This window comes from Callithrix jacchus, chromosome 14 (assembly GCF_049354715.1).
Source record: "Callithrix jacchus isolate 240 chromosome 14, calJac240_pri, whole genome shotgun sequence".
NCBI lineage: Eukaryota > Metazoa > Chordata > Mammalia > Primates > Cebidae > Callithrix > Callithrix jacchus.
In genome coordinates, this window is record NC_133515.1 from 42,765,028 (window position 1) to 42,778,641 (window position 13,614).

General features: G+C 43.7%; 1 protein-coding gene across 1 annotated transcript in view; it reads left to right on the forward strand.

The window, feature by feature from the left end:
- Nucleotides 1-275: 275 nt before the first annotated feature.
- Nucleotides 276-13,614, forward strand: part of MCEE (methylmalonyl-CoA epimerase) — a 28,715-nt gene continuing 15,376 nt past the window's right edge. Inside the window, exons 1-2 of the mRNA XM_002757643.6 lie at nucleotides 276-344; nucleotides 4,067-4,404. Coding sequence (XP_002757689.1) covers nucleotides 305-344; nucleotides 4,067-4,404 — 378 coding nt within the window. The 5' untranslated portion in view covers nucleotides 276-304. The remainder of the gene's footprint in view (nucleotides 345-4,066; nucleotides 4,405-13,614) is intronic.

The following is a 13,614-nucleotide window of genomic DNA, read 5'->3' on the forward strand; positions in this document are numbered from 1 at the left end:
AAAGGCGGCGCGAGCGCTTTCGCTTCTGCAGGGGGGCGGGAAAGAAAAATCGCCATGGTCAGCCCAGACGCCTTTGAACTCTCTCCAAACTTCGTTTTGTATTTTTCAGGGGCCCACAAAGGGTGACCAGTTCTGGCTTTAAGTTCCTCCTTTAGCTAAAGTAGGCATGTTGTAGCAGGAAAGCAGCGACCTCCGCCACGCCCCTAAACTATCTGTCCCCGCCCCCTCTGCCTCCCGCCCCGCCCTCCCCAGCTCGTCTCTCTTGGTCCCAAGCTAGTCGGGATGTAGCGGATTGCTTTCCAAGATGGCGCGCGCGCTGAAGGCGGCGGCCGCGAATTCCGTAGGTGAATACTGGGCACCGGCGAAGGTCGCCGTGGGGCTGGGCATGTGGGAACGGAGGTCAAGGGGCAGAGGAGGCCTCGGCGTGGCCAAAGCCCTTGATCTAATGCCCTCTCTCCTCCGAGGACGCGTTCTACGGTGGCTGCCAGCACCTAGGGGGTCCCTTCCAGAAACGCCTCCCCTTAGCGCGGGGGTTGCCTTATTGTGCATGAGTCCCCTTGCCATCTAGGAGCTGTTTGCCCTGGGCGCTGCACCTTCTAGCATGCGGGCAGGAGAGGCAAGGGAACTTGCCCGGCTGGTCAGGCAGGCCAGGGACAGAAGTAAATAGAAGCGGGTTGTTAAGTTATTCTACCGCGCACCAATAAAAAGACTGGGGAGAAACCAGAGAGGAGAGCAAGTCCTCCTCGGCGGAACTCCTAGCATGATCAGCTATTGGAAACACTCCAAGGTCGTGTAAAGAATAGAAAAGGAGGCCAGGCGCCGTGGCTCATGCCTGTAATCACTGCACTTTGGGAGGCCGAGGCGGGCGGATCACGAAATCAGGAGTTCGAGACCAGCCTGGTCAACATGGTGAAACCCCGACTCTACTAAAGATACAAAAAATTAGCCGGTTGTGGTGGCGCGCGCCTGTAATCCCAGCTATTCGGGAGGCAGAGGCAGGGGAATCGCTTGAACCTGGGAGGCGGAGGTTGCAGTGAGCTGACATTGCGCCATTGCACTCCAGCCTGGGCGAGAGGGCGAGACCCTCTCTAAAAAAAAAAAAAAAAAAAAAAAAAAAATCCCAAAAGGAGTGCTTTTTTTCCCATATCCACTAATATATTTATTATCACGTACTTAGAAAGATAAAAACATGTGGATTTGTAAACTTCCTTGAGTTCGCTCCGCTTTCATTTTTAAAAAATATGTAGATAGAACCAGTTGTGACAGAAATAACTGTCATAATTGTCACGTTTTCTGACTCTCACTTACTCCTCTTTTTATTCTTTTTTTTTTTCCTCTTCCCCCTTTTATGAGAAGGCAAGCATTTACCTTAATCTGAGATTCCCTATTAGGAAGAAGGTGCCAAGTGGTAATGCCCAGAGTTAATCTGGGACATTCAATGTAAATCCTTTTAGTAGCAGAGCCCACATTCTTAACCGTAAGGCATGCCCTCTCCTTAGGTGATACACAAAATCGGAATGTAAAAATATAAAGAAATGAATATTTGGGAAAAGGTACTTTTATGTCTGTATTTTTAGACTGCACACTTTAATGGTTGACGGTTTAGGAAGAGTATGACTTCCAACAGGTCATATACGTACTGCAAGAACTGAATACAGATAAAGATGCATGTTTGTTTTGTAACTTACATACACTTCTTGGCATAAAGGAAAAATGAAGATAGTGTATTCCAAAGATTGACTTTGTTTTATTGAAATACTTGAAACTTAATGGCTCCACTTTTGTGTGTGTGTGATTGAGTATATGTAAAGGAAAATGTACCTTTTTTTTTTTTGAGGCAGAGTCTGTTACCCAGGCTGGAGTGCAGTGGCGTGATCTTAGCTCACTGAAACTTCCACCTCTCCAGTTCAAGCCATTCTTCCGCCTCAGCCTCCCAAGTAGCTGGGATTACAGGCGCCTGCTGACACCACATCCCGCTAATTTTTTGTATTTTTATTAGAGACGGGATTTCACCATATTAGCCAGGCTGGTCTCCAACTCCTGGCCTCAGGTGATCCTCCCGCCTTGGCTTCCCAAAGTGCTGGGATTACAGGCGTGACCTATCCCCAAGGCTTCCCAAAGTGCTGGGATTACAGGCGTGACCTATCCCGCCCAGCTAGAATTTGCCATTTTAACATTGTTAAGTATATCAGTGGCTTTAACTACACTCATTTTGTTGTGCAACAAACAGTCACCACCTTCCTCTAGGGAGCTTTTTCATCTTACCCAAACTGAAACTTTGTACCCGTTTACACAACACCTCCCTGTTCTCTGAGCCAGCTCTTGGCAACCACCATTTACCTTCTCTGTGAATTCTGACTGCTAATATAAAGTGGAATTACACACTATTTTTCTTTTTTGTGTCTGGCTTATTTCACTTAGCATGATGTCCTCAAGGTTCATCCATATCTTAGCATGTGTCAGAATTTACTTTTTAAGGCTGAATAATATTCCGTTGTGTGTATATACCACAGAATGGTGGCTTACCCCTCCCTATAATCCCAGCACTTTGGGAGGCTGAAGTGGGTAGAACTCCTGAGGTCAGGAGTTCAAGAAACAGCCTGACCAACATTGTAAAACCCTGCCTCTACTAAAAATACAAAAGTTAGGTCAGGTGCAGGGGCTCATGCCTGTAATCCTATCACTTGGGAGGCCGATGAGGGTGGATCACCTGAGGTCAGGAGTTCGAGACCAGCCTGGCCAGCGTGGTGAAATCCCATCTCTACTAAGAATACAAAATTAGCCGGATATGTGCCGGGCCCTTGTAATCCCAGCTACTTGGAAGCTGAGGCAGGAGAATTGCTTGAACCCGTGGGGCGGAGTTTACAGTGAGCCCAGATCACACCACTTCACTCCAGCCTGGGTGAAACAGTGAGACTGTTTCACCAAAAAAAAAAAAAAAAAAAAAATCAACAGAACTATGCTATATTAACCTGATGGTGATGAGAATCTTTTGGATATTTTGTAGACTGGGGCATAGTAGAAGACCATCTTAGGCTGAATTTTGCCCTCTACTGACTTATGAGGCATCAAGTTTATGATCTTAAATAGTATCACCTTAATTTCCTTGTTATCAAAAATTTCAGTTAAGGGGAATTTTTTGTTGTTAGCTAATGCTCTATAATAGTAGATACTGTTTGAAGTGTTTTTCATTAAGACCTAACAACTTATTTAAAATATGTATTCTTTGCTATTTCATACCTTTTTATTAAATGATATAGTTTTACAAGATTATGTTTGAACCTCATACATGTATATGGTTTTCCTTCTGGGAGGAATCTGGTTCTTAAATTCCTGTGTTTTGGGGAATCAGAAAGCAGTATAATACATGAGGAAAAGACCTTGCAGCCTTCTTCAGTTACTGAGTGAGAGGAGGTTTCTTCACATCGGAAGCAGTTCTGCCTCTAATCCTTAAAAATTATAAAACAGTTTTAAAAATCTGGTCTCAGAGGAAATCCTCATAATTTAAATATCCTCTTGATCTTTGCTGGTTTTTCCCCAACAATTAGACATTTTCCTTAGTTTATAATCATTCAAGTAAATAGACAATAAAAGAGAATTGTATATTTATACCTTTAATGAACTTACTACAAAATATAGGACAAAAAATTGGGTACAGGTAGAGAAAATTGCTTGTTCTCATTATGAAATATGTGTTGTTTGTCACATTCAAACTTACCCCCTGTGAAATGCAGAGGCTAGCAAGTAATTCTTAATATGCCACTATCCTTTAAGTGTTACCAGTAATTATGAATTATTATGAAAAAATATTATTCTGTGTTTTAACTCTAACTGCAGCTCAGAATTAGCTTTTTTATTCTAGTCAGTTTATTTGAATGGGCAGAGCCGAGTGAGTAATTTTGGTTTAAGTTTTTCCATTTATCTCCTGGTTTCATTTTAATAATTAAAAAGAACAGATACATAAATAGTGAATTTTGGCATGCATTATTTGTTTAGTTTTTAAAATTCAGTTTAGAAGTGCATTAATTCTCAAAAGAAGAATCTCAATGGCTGTTCAATTTTCTAGGGCTTTTTTCCAGACTCCATGCTCCAGTTCGAACAGTAAGAGCTTTTTCCACGTCACAGCCCTTGGATCAAGTGGCAGGTCCTGTGTGGAACCTGGGTCGACTCAATCATGTAGCCATAGCAGTGCCAGATTTGGAAAAGGCTGCAGCATTTTATAAGAATATTTTGGGGGCCCAGGTAAGTGAAGCGGTCCCTCTTCCTGAACATGGAGTATCGGTTGTTTTTGTCAACCTGGGAAATACCAAGATGGAACTGCTTCATCCATTGGGAAGTGAGAGTCCAATTGCAGGTTTTCTGCAGAAAAACAAGGCTGGAGGAATGCATCACGTCTGCATTGAGGTATTTTAATTATTTTAATGCTTGGTATTTTAAATCTCTCTTTTACAAAATGGCTTTTACTTTTTAAGACTACTTATGGTCACTGTCATTAGAAACTTTTGTTAGGTTCTTTAAGGAGAATGATAATATTCATCCTCCTCAAAGAGGGATCCTTAGATACATTTCTTTTCCCTTTAGAAAACTCTAAAAAATAATATTTTTTTGAAGTGTGGATTCAGTGACCACTATAAGTGCCACCAAGGTTAGCCACAATGTAGAGTCTGCTCTAGAATGGTTTGATCATGTGTTGTGACCTCCCATGTAACAGGAATACAGCTGTCTTCACTATCACAAGGCAATTAGGAGAAGCAAATAAGAAGACTTTATAAGGCAAAGCTTTCCATGTACATGCTAAGTATTCTTTATAACTCTTTTCTCACCTTAAAATTCTAATAACTTCTGGCTGGGCGCGGTGGCTCAAGCCTGTAATCCCAGCACTTTGGGAGGCCGAGGCGGGTGGATCATGAGGTCAGGAGATAGAGACCATCGTGGTTAACAAGGCGAAACGTCTCTACTAGAAGTACAAAAAAAAATTAGACATGTGTGGTGGTACACACCTGTAGTCCCAGCTACTGGGAAGGCTGAGGCAGGAGAATCACTTGAACCCAGAAGGCAGAGGTTGCAGTGAGCCAAGATCGTGCCACTGCACTCCAGCCTGAGTGACAGAGCGAGACTCCATCTAAAAAAAAAAAATTCTAGTAACTTCTTTATTACAAAGTCAATACATTTGCAGTGAGCCAAGATCGTGCCACTGCACTCCAGCCTGAGTGACAGAGCGAGACTCCATCTAAAAAAAAAAAATTCTAGTAACTTCTTTATTACAAAGTCAATACATTTTCAATTACTGACTGTGATTTTTAAGATCTTCTGAATTGCATCTGCCAACAAATTTTTTTTTTTTTTCTTTAGAGACGGGGTTTCACCATGTTGGCTAGGATGGTCTCAATCTCCTGACCTTGTGATCCACCTGCCTCGGCCTCCCAAAGTTCTGGGATTACAGGTGTGAGCCACCGTGCCCAGCCTCTGTCGACAATTTTAAAGGAATGTAAAGAAATGTTAGACGAGAAAAGTCTTATTAAAGAACATTTCTATAGATGTTCCTGTTCAGATAACTGCCATTTAGAATATTAGCAATGACAATTATGCATCAATTTAATTTGCTAGGACAATTCTTTTGATAGAAAGAATGAAGTAATTTTTACGCCGAATTTCTTTTTCTTTTTTTTTTTTTTTTTGAAACAAGAGTTTTACTCTTGTTGCCCAGGCTAGAGGGCAATGGTGTGATCTTGGCTCACTGCAAACTCTGCCTCCTGGGTTTAAGTGATTCTTCTGCCTCTGCCTCCCAAGTAGCTGAGATTATAGGTATGCACCACTATGCCTGGCTAATTTTGTGTTTTTAGTAGAGATGAGGTTTCACCATGTTGGTCAGGCTAGTCTTGAATTCCTGACCTCAGGTTATTCACTTACGGCAGCCTTCCAAAGTGCTGCGATTACAGGCGTGAGCTACCACTCCCGGCCTGTTAGGCCAAATTTCTAATACAGAGGAAAGGTAGTTTGATTCCAAAGTGAATTAAAGGATGTATTTCGTTCATTATTGCAAACATGTATGAGACCCTACAATGTATATCTGCCAAGTACTTGGGATTTAGCAGTGAATAAGACAAGTTGTGTCCAGAGTGAGGAGGGGCAGAAGTTTAAACACACAAGTGCAGTATATGGTGATAAGTAGAATTGATATATGTGATTTTGCAGTAGCACAGATGAAGTAGATTGATTGCTCCCGGCAGATTGAGTTGCTGGGAAGACCTCACAAAACATGAGTTACAATGAATGTGAAGGAATTCCCCAGGTAAACAAAAGGAGAAAGTTATTCCAGGCAGAGGGAATTGCATGTGGAAAGGCATAGAGTTATCATAACAACTAACACTTAGTAGCTGGGTATGATGGCTCACACCTTTATAAGGCTTGGCTGTGTCTCCACCCATATCTCATCTTGAATTCCCATGTGTTGTGGGAGGGACCCGGTGGGAGGTAATTGAATCATGGGGGCAGGTCTTTCCCATGCTGTTCTTGTGATAGTGAATAAGTCTTACAAGTTCTGATAGTATTATAAGGAGTTTCCCTGCCCAGTCTCTCTCTTTGCCTGCCACCATCTATGTAAGATGTGACTTCCACCTCCTTGCCTTCTCCCGCCATGTGGAACTGTAAGTCATTAAACCTCTTTCTTTTGTAAATTGCCCAGTCTTGGGTATTCTTTATCAGCAGCATGAAAACGGACTAAGACACACCTGTAATCTTTGCAGTTTGGGAGGCCAAAGTGGGCGGATTGCTTGAGCCCAGGAGTTTGAGACCAGCCTGAGCAAGATGGCAAAACCCTGTCTCTACTAAAAATACAAAACATTAGCCAGGCTTGGTGATATGCACCTGTAGTCCCCACTACTTGGGAGGCCGAGGTGGGAGGATCTCTTGAGCCCAGGAAGTGCTGAGGTGGAGGTTGCAGAGCAGTGATCATGCCACTGCACTCCAGCCTGGGTGACAGAGCAAGACCCTGTCTTAAAAAAAAAGTAACATTTAGTGGGTCCTCTAATAATATGTCTACAAAGTAACTCAACACACATTATTTTCTTTAATTCTCATAGCTACCCTGTGGGTCCCTATTATCCCCATTTGACAGGAAAGGAAACTGAGACAGTCGTTAATTTACCCACGGTCATAGTAGTAGCTAGCAAGGCTGGGGTTGAAACGCAGATTGGTTCTGACTTCAGGGTCTGCACTCTTACATATGATGCCAGTTGCCTTCATTATATTAACCGAGTTTTAAATTTGTGGTGAGGAAGCTATAAGACCTTAAGCAGGGAACTAAAGAATGCCTAATATTAGCCTTTATTTTATTTTTAGGAGGTTACTTTTGACTGCAGGTCTTTGTCAGTGGACCTGAGGGTTTGTCTAAGCCTGACCCCACCCCCTAGGATGAGAGGCAGGACCTCAGAATCCACTCACCTCTCTCCCACACTGCACTATCAGTATTCTATCAAGCAAGCCATGCCTTCAAAGGAACTATGTGAGTTAGAAGTTAATTAAGGAATAGTGGAAGTTCAGTAATGTAATGGCAGATTCAAAAGCAGAGATGAGAAGCGGAATATGCAAATGTATTGAGTGTAAAATGAAGGTAGGTGAGAGAAGAAGGTGCAAAAAGTGGTTGGTTAGGTGCTATTTTAGTATAACACTCCCATCATCATTCTCTGCCCTCCACAAAAAAATTAAGTGGCTTAACAAGATAGATTATATTTTTCTGTTTTCAGTCTAAAATGAGCTATTGCAGGCTGATGGGCAGCTTTGCTGTCCGTAACACATGACTTAGAAGGTTGCTCCAGGCATCACCATTTGCCAGCCAGAGGGAAGGGAAGCTGGAGCAGGAATACCAGACAAGTGCCTTTAAGGAGATGCTCTAGGATCACTTCTGTTCTTATCCCATTGGGCCAAGCTTAGTCACATGACTCACTTCTCTGCAAGGAAGGCAGGGGAATGTAGTCTAGCAACGCAGTTATGTGCCCTGCTGAAACCTGGGGGTTGCTGTAATTAAAAGGAGGAAAAGGAGAAAGGTACTGGAGGCTGTCAGTTGATGCTGAGCTTGGTGAGTTTTAAAAAGTGGTGTGTTGGCCGGGCGCGGTGGCTCAAGCCTGTAATCCCAGCACTTTGGGAGGCCGAGGCGGGTGGATCACGAGGTCAAGAGATCGAGACCATCCTGGTCAACATGGTGAAACCCCGTCTCTACTAAAAATATTAAAAATTAGCTGGGCGTGGTGGCGCGTGCCTGTAATCCCAGCTACTCAGGAGGCTGAGGCAGGAGAATTGCCTGAACCCAGGAGGCGGAGGTTGCGGTGAGCCAAGATCACGCCATTGCACTCCAGCCTGGGTAACGAGCGAAACTCCGTCTCAAAAAATAAAAAAAAAAAGGGGTGTGTGTCTAGGATAGCCTGACAGTTTCTGAATAGAGGTGTGCTGTGAGATGGAAACATTTGAAAGAATTGTTCTTTCTGCCCCTGCTGTGGCAATCTGTGAGATGATGATGTCACAAGAAGGAGGAGGCTTTGTTCCCTGACTCAACAGATGTGGCAAAATTCCGTATCTGTCCTTGAACAGGAAATACAATTTTGTTGAATGGAGCTGCTGAGATTTCAGGCTTAATTATTTTGCCACAGTGTAACCTTGTCTATTCTGACTAATACAACTTGAGTCTGAAATTGCTTTTCAAAAGTACAAAAAGTGATAGAGCTCATTAGAAAACATTGATTTGGTCATTGTTCCAGTTACTGTTGCCATATAATTCCTAATCCCAAAACTATGGTATTAACCACCACTTTATTTGGCTCAAGATTTTGTGGATCAGGAATTTGGGGAGGGCTCTGCTGGGCAGTTCTTGCTTGGGATTTCTCATGTGGTTGCAGTTAGATGTCATCTGTGGCTGTGGCCGTCTGAAGGCTCAAGTGGGCAGTCACAGATGCCTCACTCATGTGCCTGGCAGTTGATGCTGACTTGTAGCTGGGAGCTCAGCTGCGGCTTCTCCAGGAACCACTCCGCGTGACCTCTTGAACTTCACAAGCTAAGGGTAATTCTAAGGGTGGTTGGTCTCCTTACTCAGCAGTTGGCTTCCCCCAGAGTGAGTGTCTCAAGAGAACCAGGCAGGACAGCATGGCACTTTCTGAGCTAGCCTCAGAAGCAGTGCTTCTGCCTGTTGTCCATTGGTCATAAACAAGTCTTCAAGGCAGGCTAGATGCAAGGGAAAGGACATAGATCCTGCCTCTTGATGGGAGGAGTACCAGAGAATCTGTGAACATGTTTTAAAAGTCCACAGATTTAAAAGTCCGTAGATACATTTATGTGTTGTAAGCAAAGGGAAAAATGTGAAACTTCTGAACGTCTAAAATGACTTGATTTTTAGATCATCAGGAGTAGGGACAAGCAGCATTCGTATGTGCAAGAGGAAACAACCTATGCAGCCTTTGTAAATATAAAGAGACTCAAGTGATTGGCATGTAATAAGGTAGAAAGTTAACAAATACTACCTACACAAAAACCAGTTAATTCTGCTTTTGTTTTGGGGTAGAAAACATTCAGAAATGTGCCTCCTGAAAATGCTCATAATTCTTCTATAGCTTTATGGTTCAGTGCCATTTATTTATTTATTTAAGCCACTCAAATTTAGCAGTGGGGGGCAGTATACTAACTTTAGTGACACTGATATTAATTAGTTCTGATAACCTGCTACCATTGGGCCATCCTGCCATCCCTTCTTTTAAAATGTTAAACCACCCAGCAGAGAATTGGCTTTTCCCTTTGTAATTATCACAGGGACACTTTTTTGTCCTTTTCCACCAGTATCTTATAAAACCTCTGACTTAGCAGCGTATCTGTGCGTGTGCTCCATAGCTTTTCATTGACTCGATAAAGACTTGACAAAATGTCCCTTTCTCATAAGTGGATTACTATCTCACTAGTTAAATCAGCATTTTTCTATCGAGGTTAAGTTGGTTTCCATTTTCTCTTGTGAGGTTTACCCATATTTCTTGTGTGACTTTACCTTTCACTAGAGGAAGTTTAGAGGGCATCTTGTTCTCTCTTCTCTTGCCTATGTATGAACTGAGTCACCCACTGTTTTCTGGCACAGCTTGTGTTTGTGCTCTGACCTGCTGCCTGCTACAGCGAGAGGGGGTCTCTTTCCCTGCCTTCTGCATGCCTCTGCTTAAGGAGACAAAGCTGGCCATGCTTTCTCTAGAGAACTTACCCAGACAGCACAGTGTGTCATAGTGAAGACTTTAAGGGCCACTGGAAATATTTACTTAATCAAATTTGTATTGAGTGTGTAAAAATATTTAAATGCTTCCATGCTGGTTGGTAAACAGCTGCTATTCTCTAACCCCTGAGTAACAGTCCTTTTCCAGAAGGACCCTTTTCTGGGACCTTTCAGACACTTCTCCCTCTACAATTTTTCCTTCAGAGTGAGGGTCTCACTCCGTCACCCAGGCTGCAATGCAGTAGCACGATCATAACTCACTGTAATCTGGGACTCCTGAGCTCAAGCGATCCTCCTGCTTCAGCCTCCTGAGTAGTTAGGACTGCAGGCAGCACGCCGTCATGCCTGGATAATGTTTTTTCTTTTTTTTAAAGAGACAAGGTATTGCTATGTTGCCCAGGCTGGTCTCAAACTCTTGGCTCAAGCAGTCCGTCTACCTCAGCCTTTCAAAGCACCGGGATTATAGGCATGAACCACCATGCTCAGCTGCACAATTCTATCTGATTAGTATCTTTGTCTGTATTTTCCTGGTGGTTAAGTATTTTTGGTATCACTCTGTCCTTCACTGTATAAGGTGCTGGGGATATGTGGCTGAACCAGTGAAAAGTCCCTGTCTACCCAGAGCTTGCCTGCTTGCTTAATTTATTCACACATGCTCTACATTTTCCAGAGAGGATTAAAGGTGACTGACTAAAACACAGCCTACAAAATACAAAATGATTAACAGAAATAATCATGCCAGTTGAAACAAAGAGGAAATATAAGGGAAGATTAACATATCTTACTAGTTTGGACAAATACAGTCACACACCCATAACAATGTTTCAGTCAGTGATGAGTCCACATGTGGTCCCACACGATTATAACACTGTGTTTTTACTGCACCTTTTCTATGTTGAAATGTGTTTAGACATCACTGTGTTGTGCTTGCCTATAGTATTCAGTAACATGCTGTACAGGTTTGTAGCCGAAGAGCAGTAGGCTGTACTGTATAGCCTAGGTGTGTAGTAGGCTGTATCATCTAGGTGTGGTGATGTTCACACAACAGTGAAATTGCCTAGTGATGTATTTCTCAGGACTTATACCCATCCAGTGACACATGACTGTATTTCTTTCAATATAAACAGTATTGAAGGCCATGCTCGGTGGCTCATGCCTGTAATCCCAGCACTTTAGGAGGCTGATGCAGGTAGATCATGAGGTTAGGAGTTCAAGACAAGCCTGGCCAACATGGTGAAACCCCATCTCTACTAAAGATACAAAAAATTAGCCGGGCGTGGTGGCAGGCACCTTTAATCCCAGCTGCTCCGGAAGCTGAGGCAGGAGAATCACTTGAACCCATGAGATGGAGGTTGTAGTGAGCCGAGGTTGCGCCATTGCACTCCAGCCTGAGCGACAGAGTGAGTTTCAACAAAAACCAAAAACAGTATTGAGTACCTATGTTTCCTCCCTGTTCCTTCCCTTCCTGAAGACTTTAGGTAGGACAGAGCAAAATAGTCATTTATGTTGATGGGAAGAACCAGACTGGTCCAAAGCATTGTGTTGGGACCCTGGCGGGGTGGGAAGGGCATCCATGAGTTAGAGGGGCCTGCCGTGGGGAAGCCAGAGACTGAGTGCCCATGCATGGGAAGTTCCAGTGCAAGGTGTCTGAGTCTGAGCAGGGTTTGAGGGTTTGTGCCCAGAGGGGCAGCTTGGCTTGGAGTGTCAGAGTGAGGAGGACATCAGCATGGGAGGCCAGCTTAGGACTAAATGCTTATGTTCTCTTAAAATTAGTGTGTCAAAATCATAACCCCCAAAGTGATGGTGTTAGGAGGTGGGGCCTTAGGGTGATGACTCCTGAGGCCCCATTCAGGAGCAATAGGCCTATCCCTCATGAATGAAATTAGTGTCCTTATAAAAGAGACTCCAGAGATACCCCTTGCCCCTTCCACTGTGTGAGAACAGTGAGAAGGTACTGTCTGTGAACCACGAAGTCGCCACCAGATGTTGAATCTGCCAGCACTTTGATCCTGGACTTTCTAGTCTCTCAAACTGGTTGTTTCTGAGCCACCTAGTTTAGGTATTTTGTTATAGCAGCCCAAACGGACTGAGACACAGCTCAGGGCAGGGAGCTGGAGCCCAAGCATGTTGAGAAAGGCATCCACCTGAGGTGTGGGAGCAGGGGCATCAACAACATGGGGAGGGCACACCCAGCATGGAGGGTCAGGCTGGTTCTGTAGGGAGCAGGGGTACTGACAATGTGGGGAGGGCCCACCCAGCATGGAGGGTCAGGGCTGGTCCTGTGGGGAGTACATCATTGCAGGGGAAAATGGTGACTAATGTGGGGAGTTCAAGCCCAGGTGGGATAAGCTGGGTGTCCTTGCAGTGGGTGTCCTGGTATGGGATCAGGGCCTAAGAAGGGTGAGGCAGATGTTCACATAGGATAGGGGGCAGGTATGGGGAGTCGGGGCCAAACAGGGTGAGGAGGATATGTCCCCTGGGATGCTTTCAGGTGGGATATTGAGGCCTACAAAAGGCAAAGAGGACTGCAGCACAGGAGTGACCCAGCTCACATGGGGTAAAAGGCCTCTGTGCAGGGGTGGTGTGGCCTGGTATCGTGAGTAGGAGCTCAGATGGGTTGAGGAGGGCAGACCCATGGCTGCAGCACAAGGAGGGCGATGAGTGTAGTGCTGAGGCTGAGGGAGGGGGCACAGAACCAGAGGGCCTGGTGACAGAGAAGGGGCTGGTCAGATGAGTAGGTAGTAAGGATCATGGGAGCCTGGCTTCCCAGTGGCAGACAAGGATGTTGGATTTGATTTCAAGGTAATCCTTACTGTTGCAGGCTGATGGGGAAAAGCACATGAGAAAAATATTTAAATAGTATTTAAAAACTAAGAAAAAAGGTAGAGAAATGCAGCAATTATAACAGTTTTATTTTCTGAATAGTCAAACAATAGATGATTCATTTTCTTGTTTATGCTTTTATATGTTTTGCAGATCTTTTTTCACTGAGCATATATTCCTTAGGAAAGAGAAACTGTATAACTTTAAAGTAACAGGCTAGTGAGGTAACTTATTTCCTACATTTTGGGGAATGTCTGTTTTTCAATCAAGAAAGGAAACCATTTTCCTTTTAAAAAATTCCATTCTCATTCTGGTTTTTCATAATAAACTAGGGAATGTTTTAAAAATATTTTACTATCAACTGTGAAAATTTCAGCAGGGACAAGCATTTGAGGGATGCTCCACATAGCCCCCACTAGACTATATCGCCAATATGGAAGCTTGGGTAACATGTGCTCTTCTGAAATAATTCCCAAGAAGACAGGAACCCTCTGAACCCTATGTAAAGTGAGACAGTGTTAGGTTCGCATAATTCACTTAGTTTTTAGCTTTTG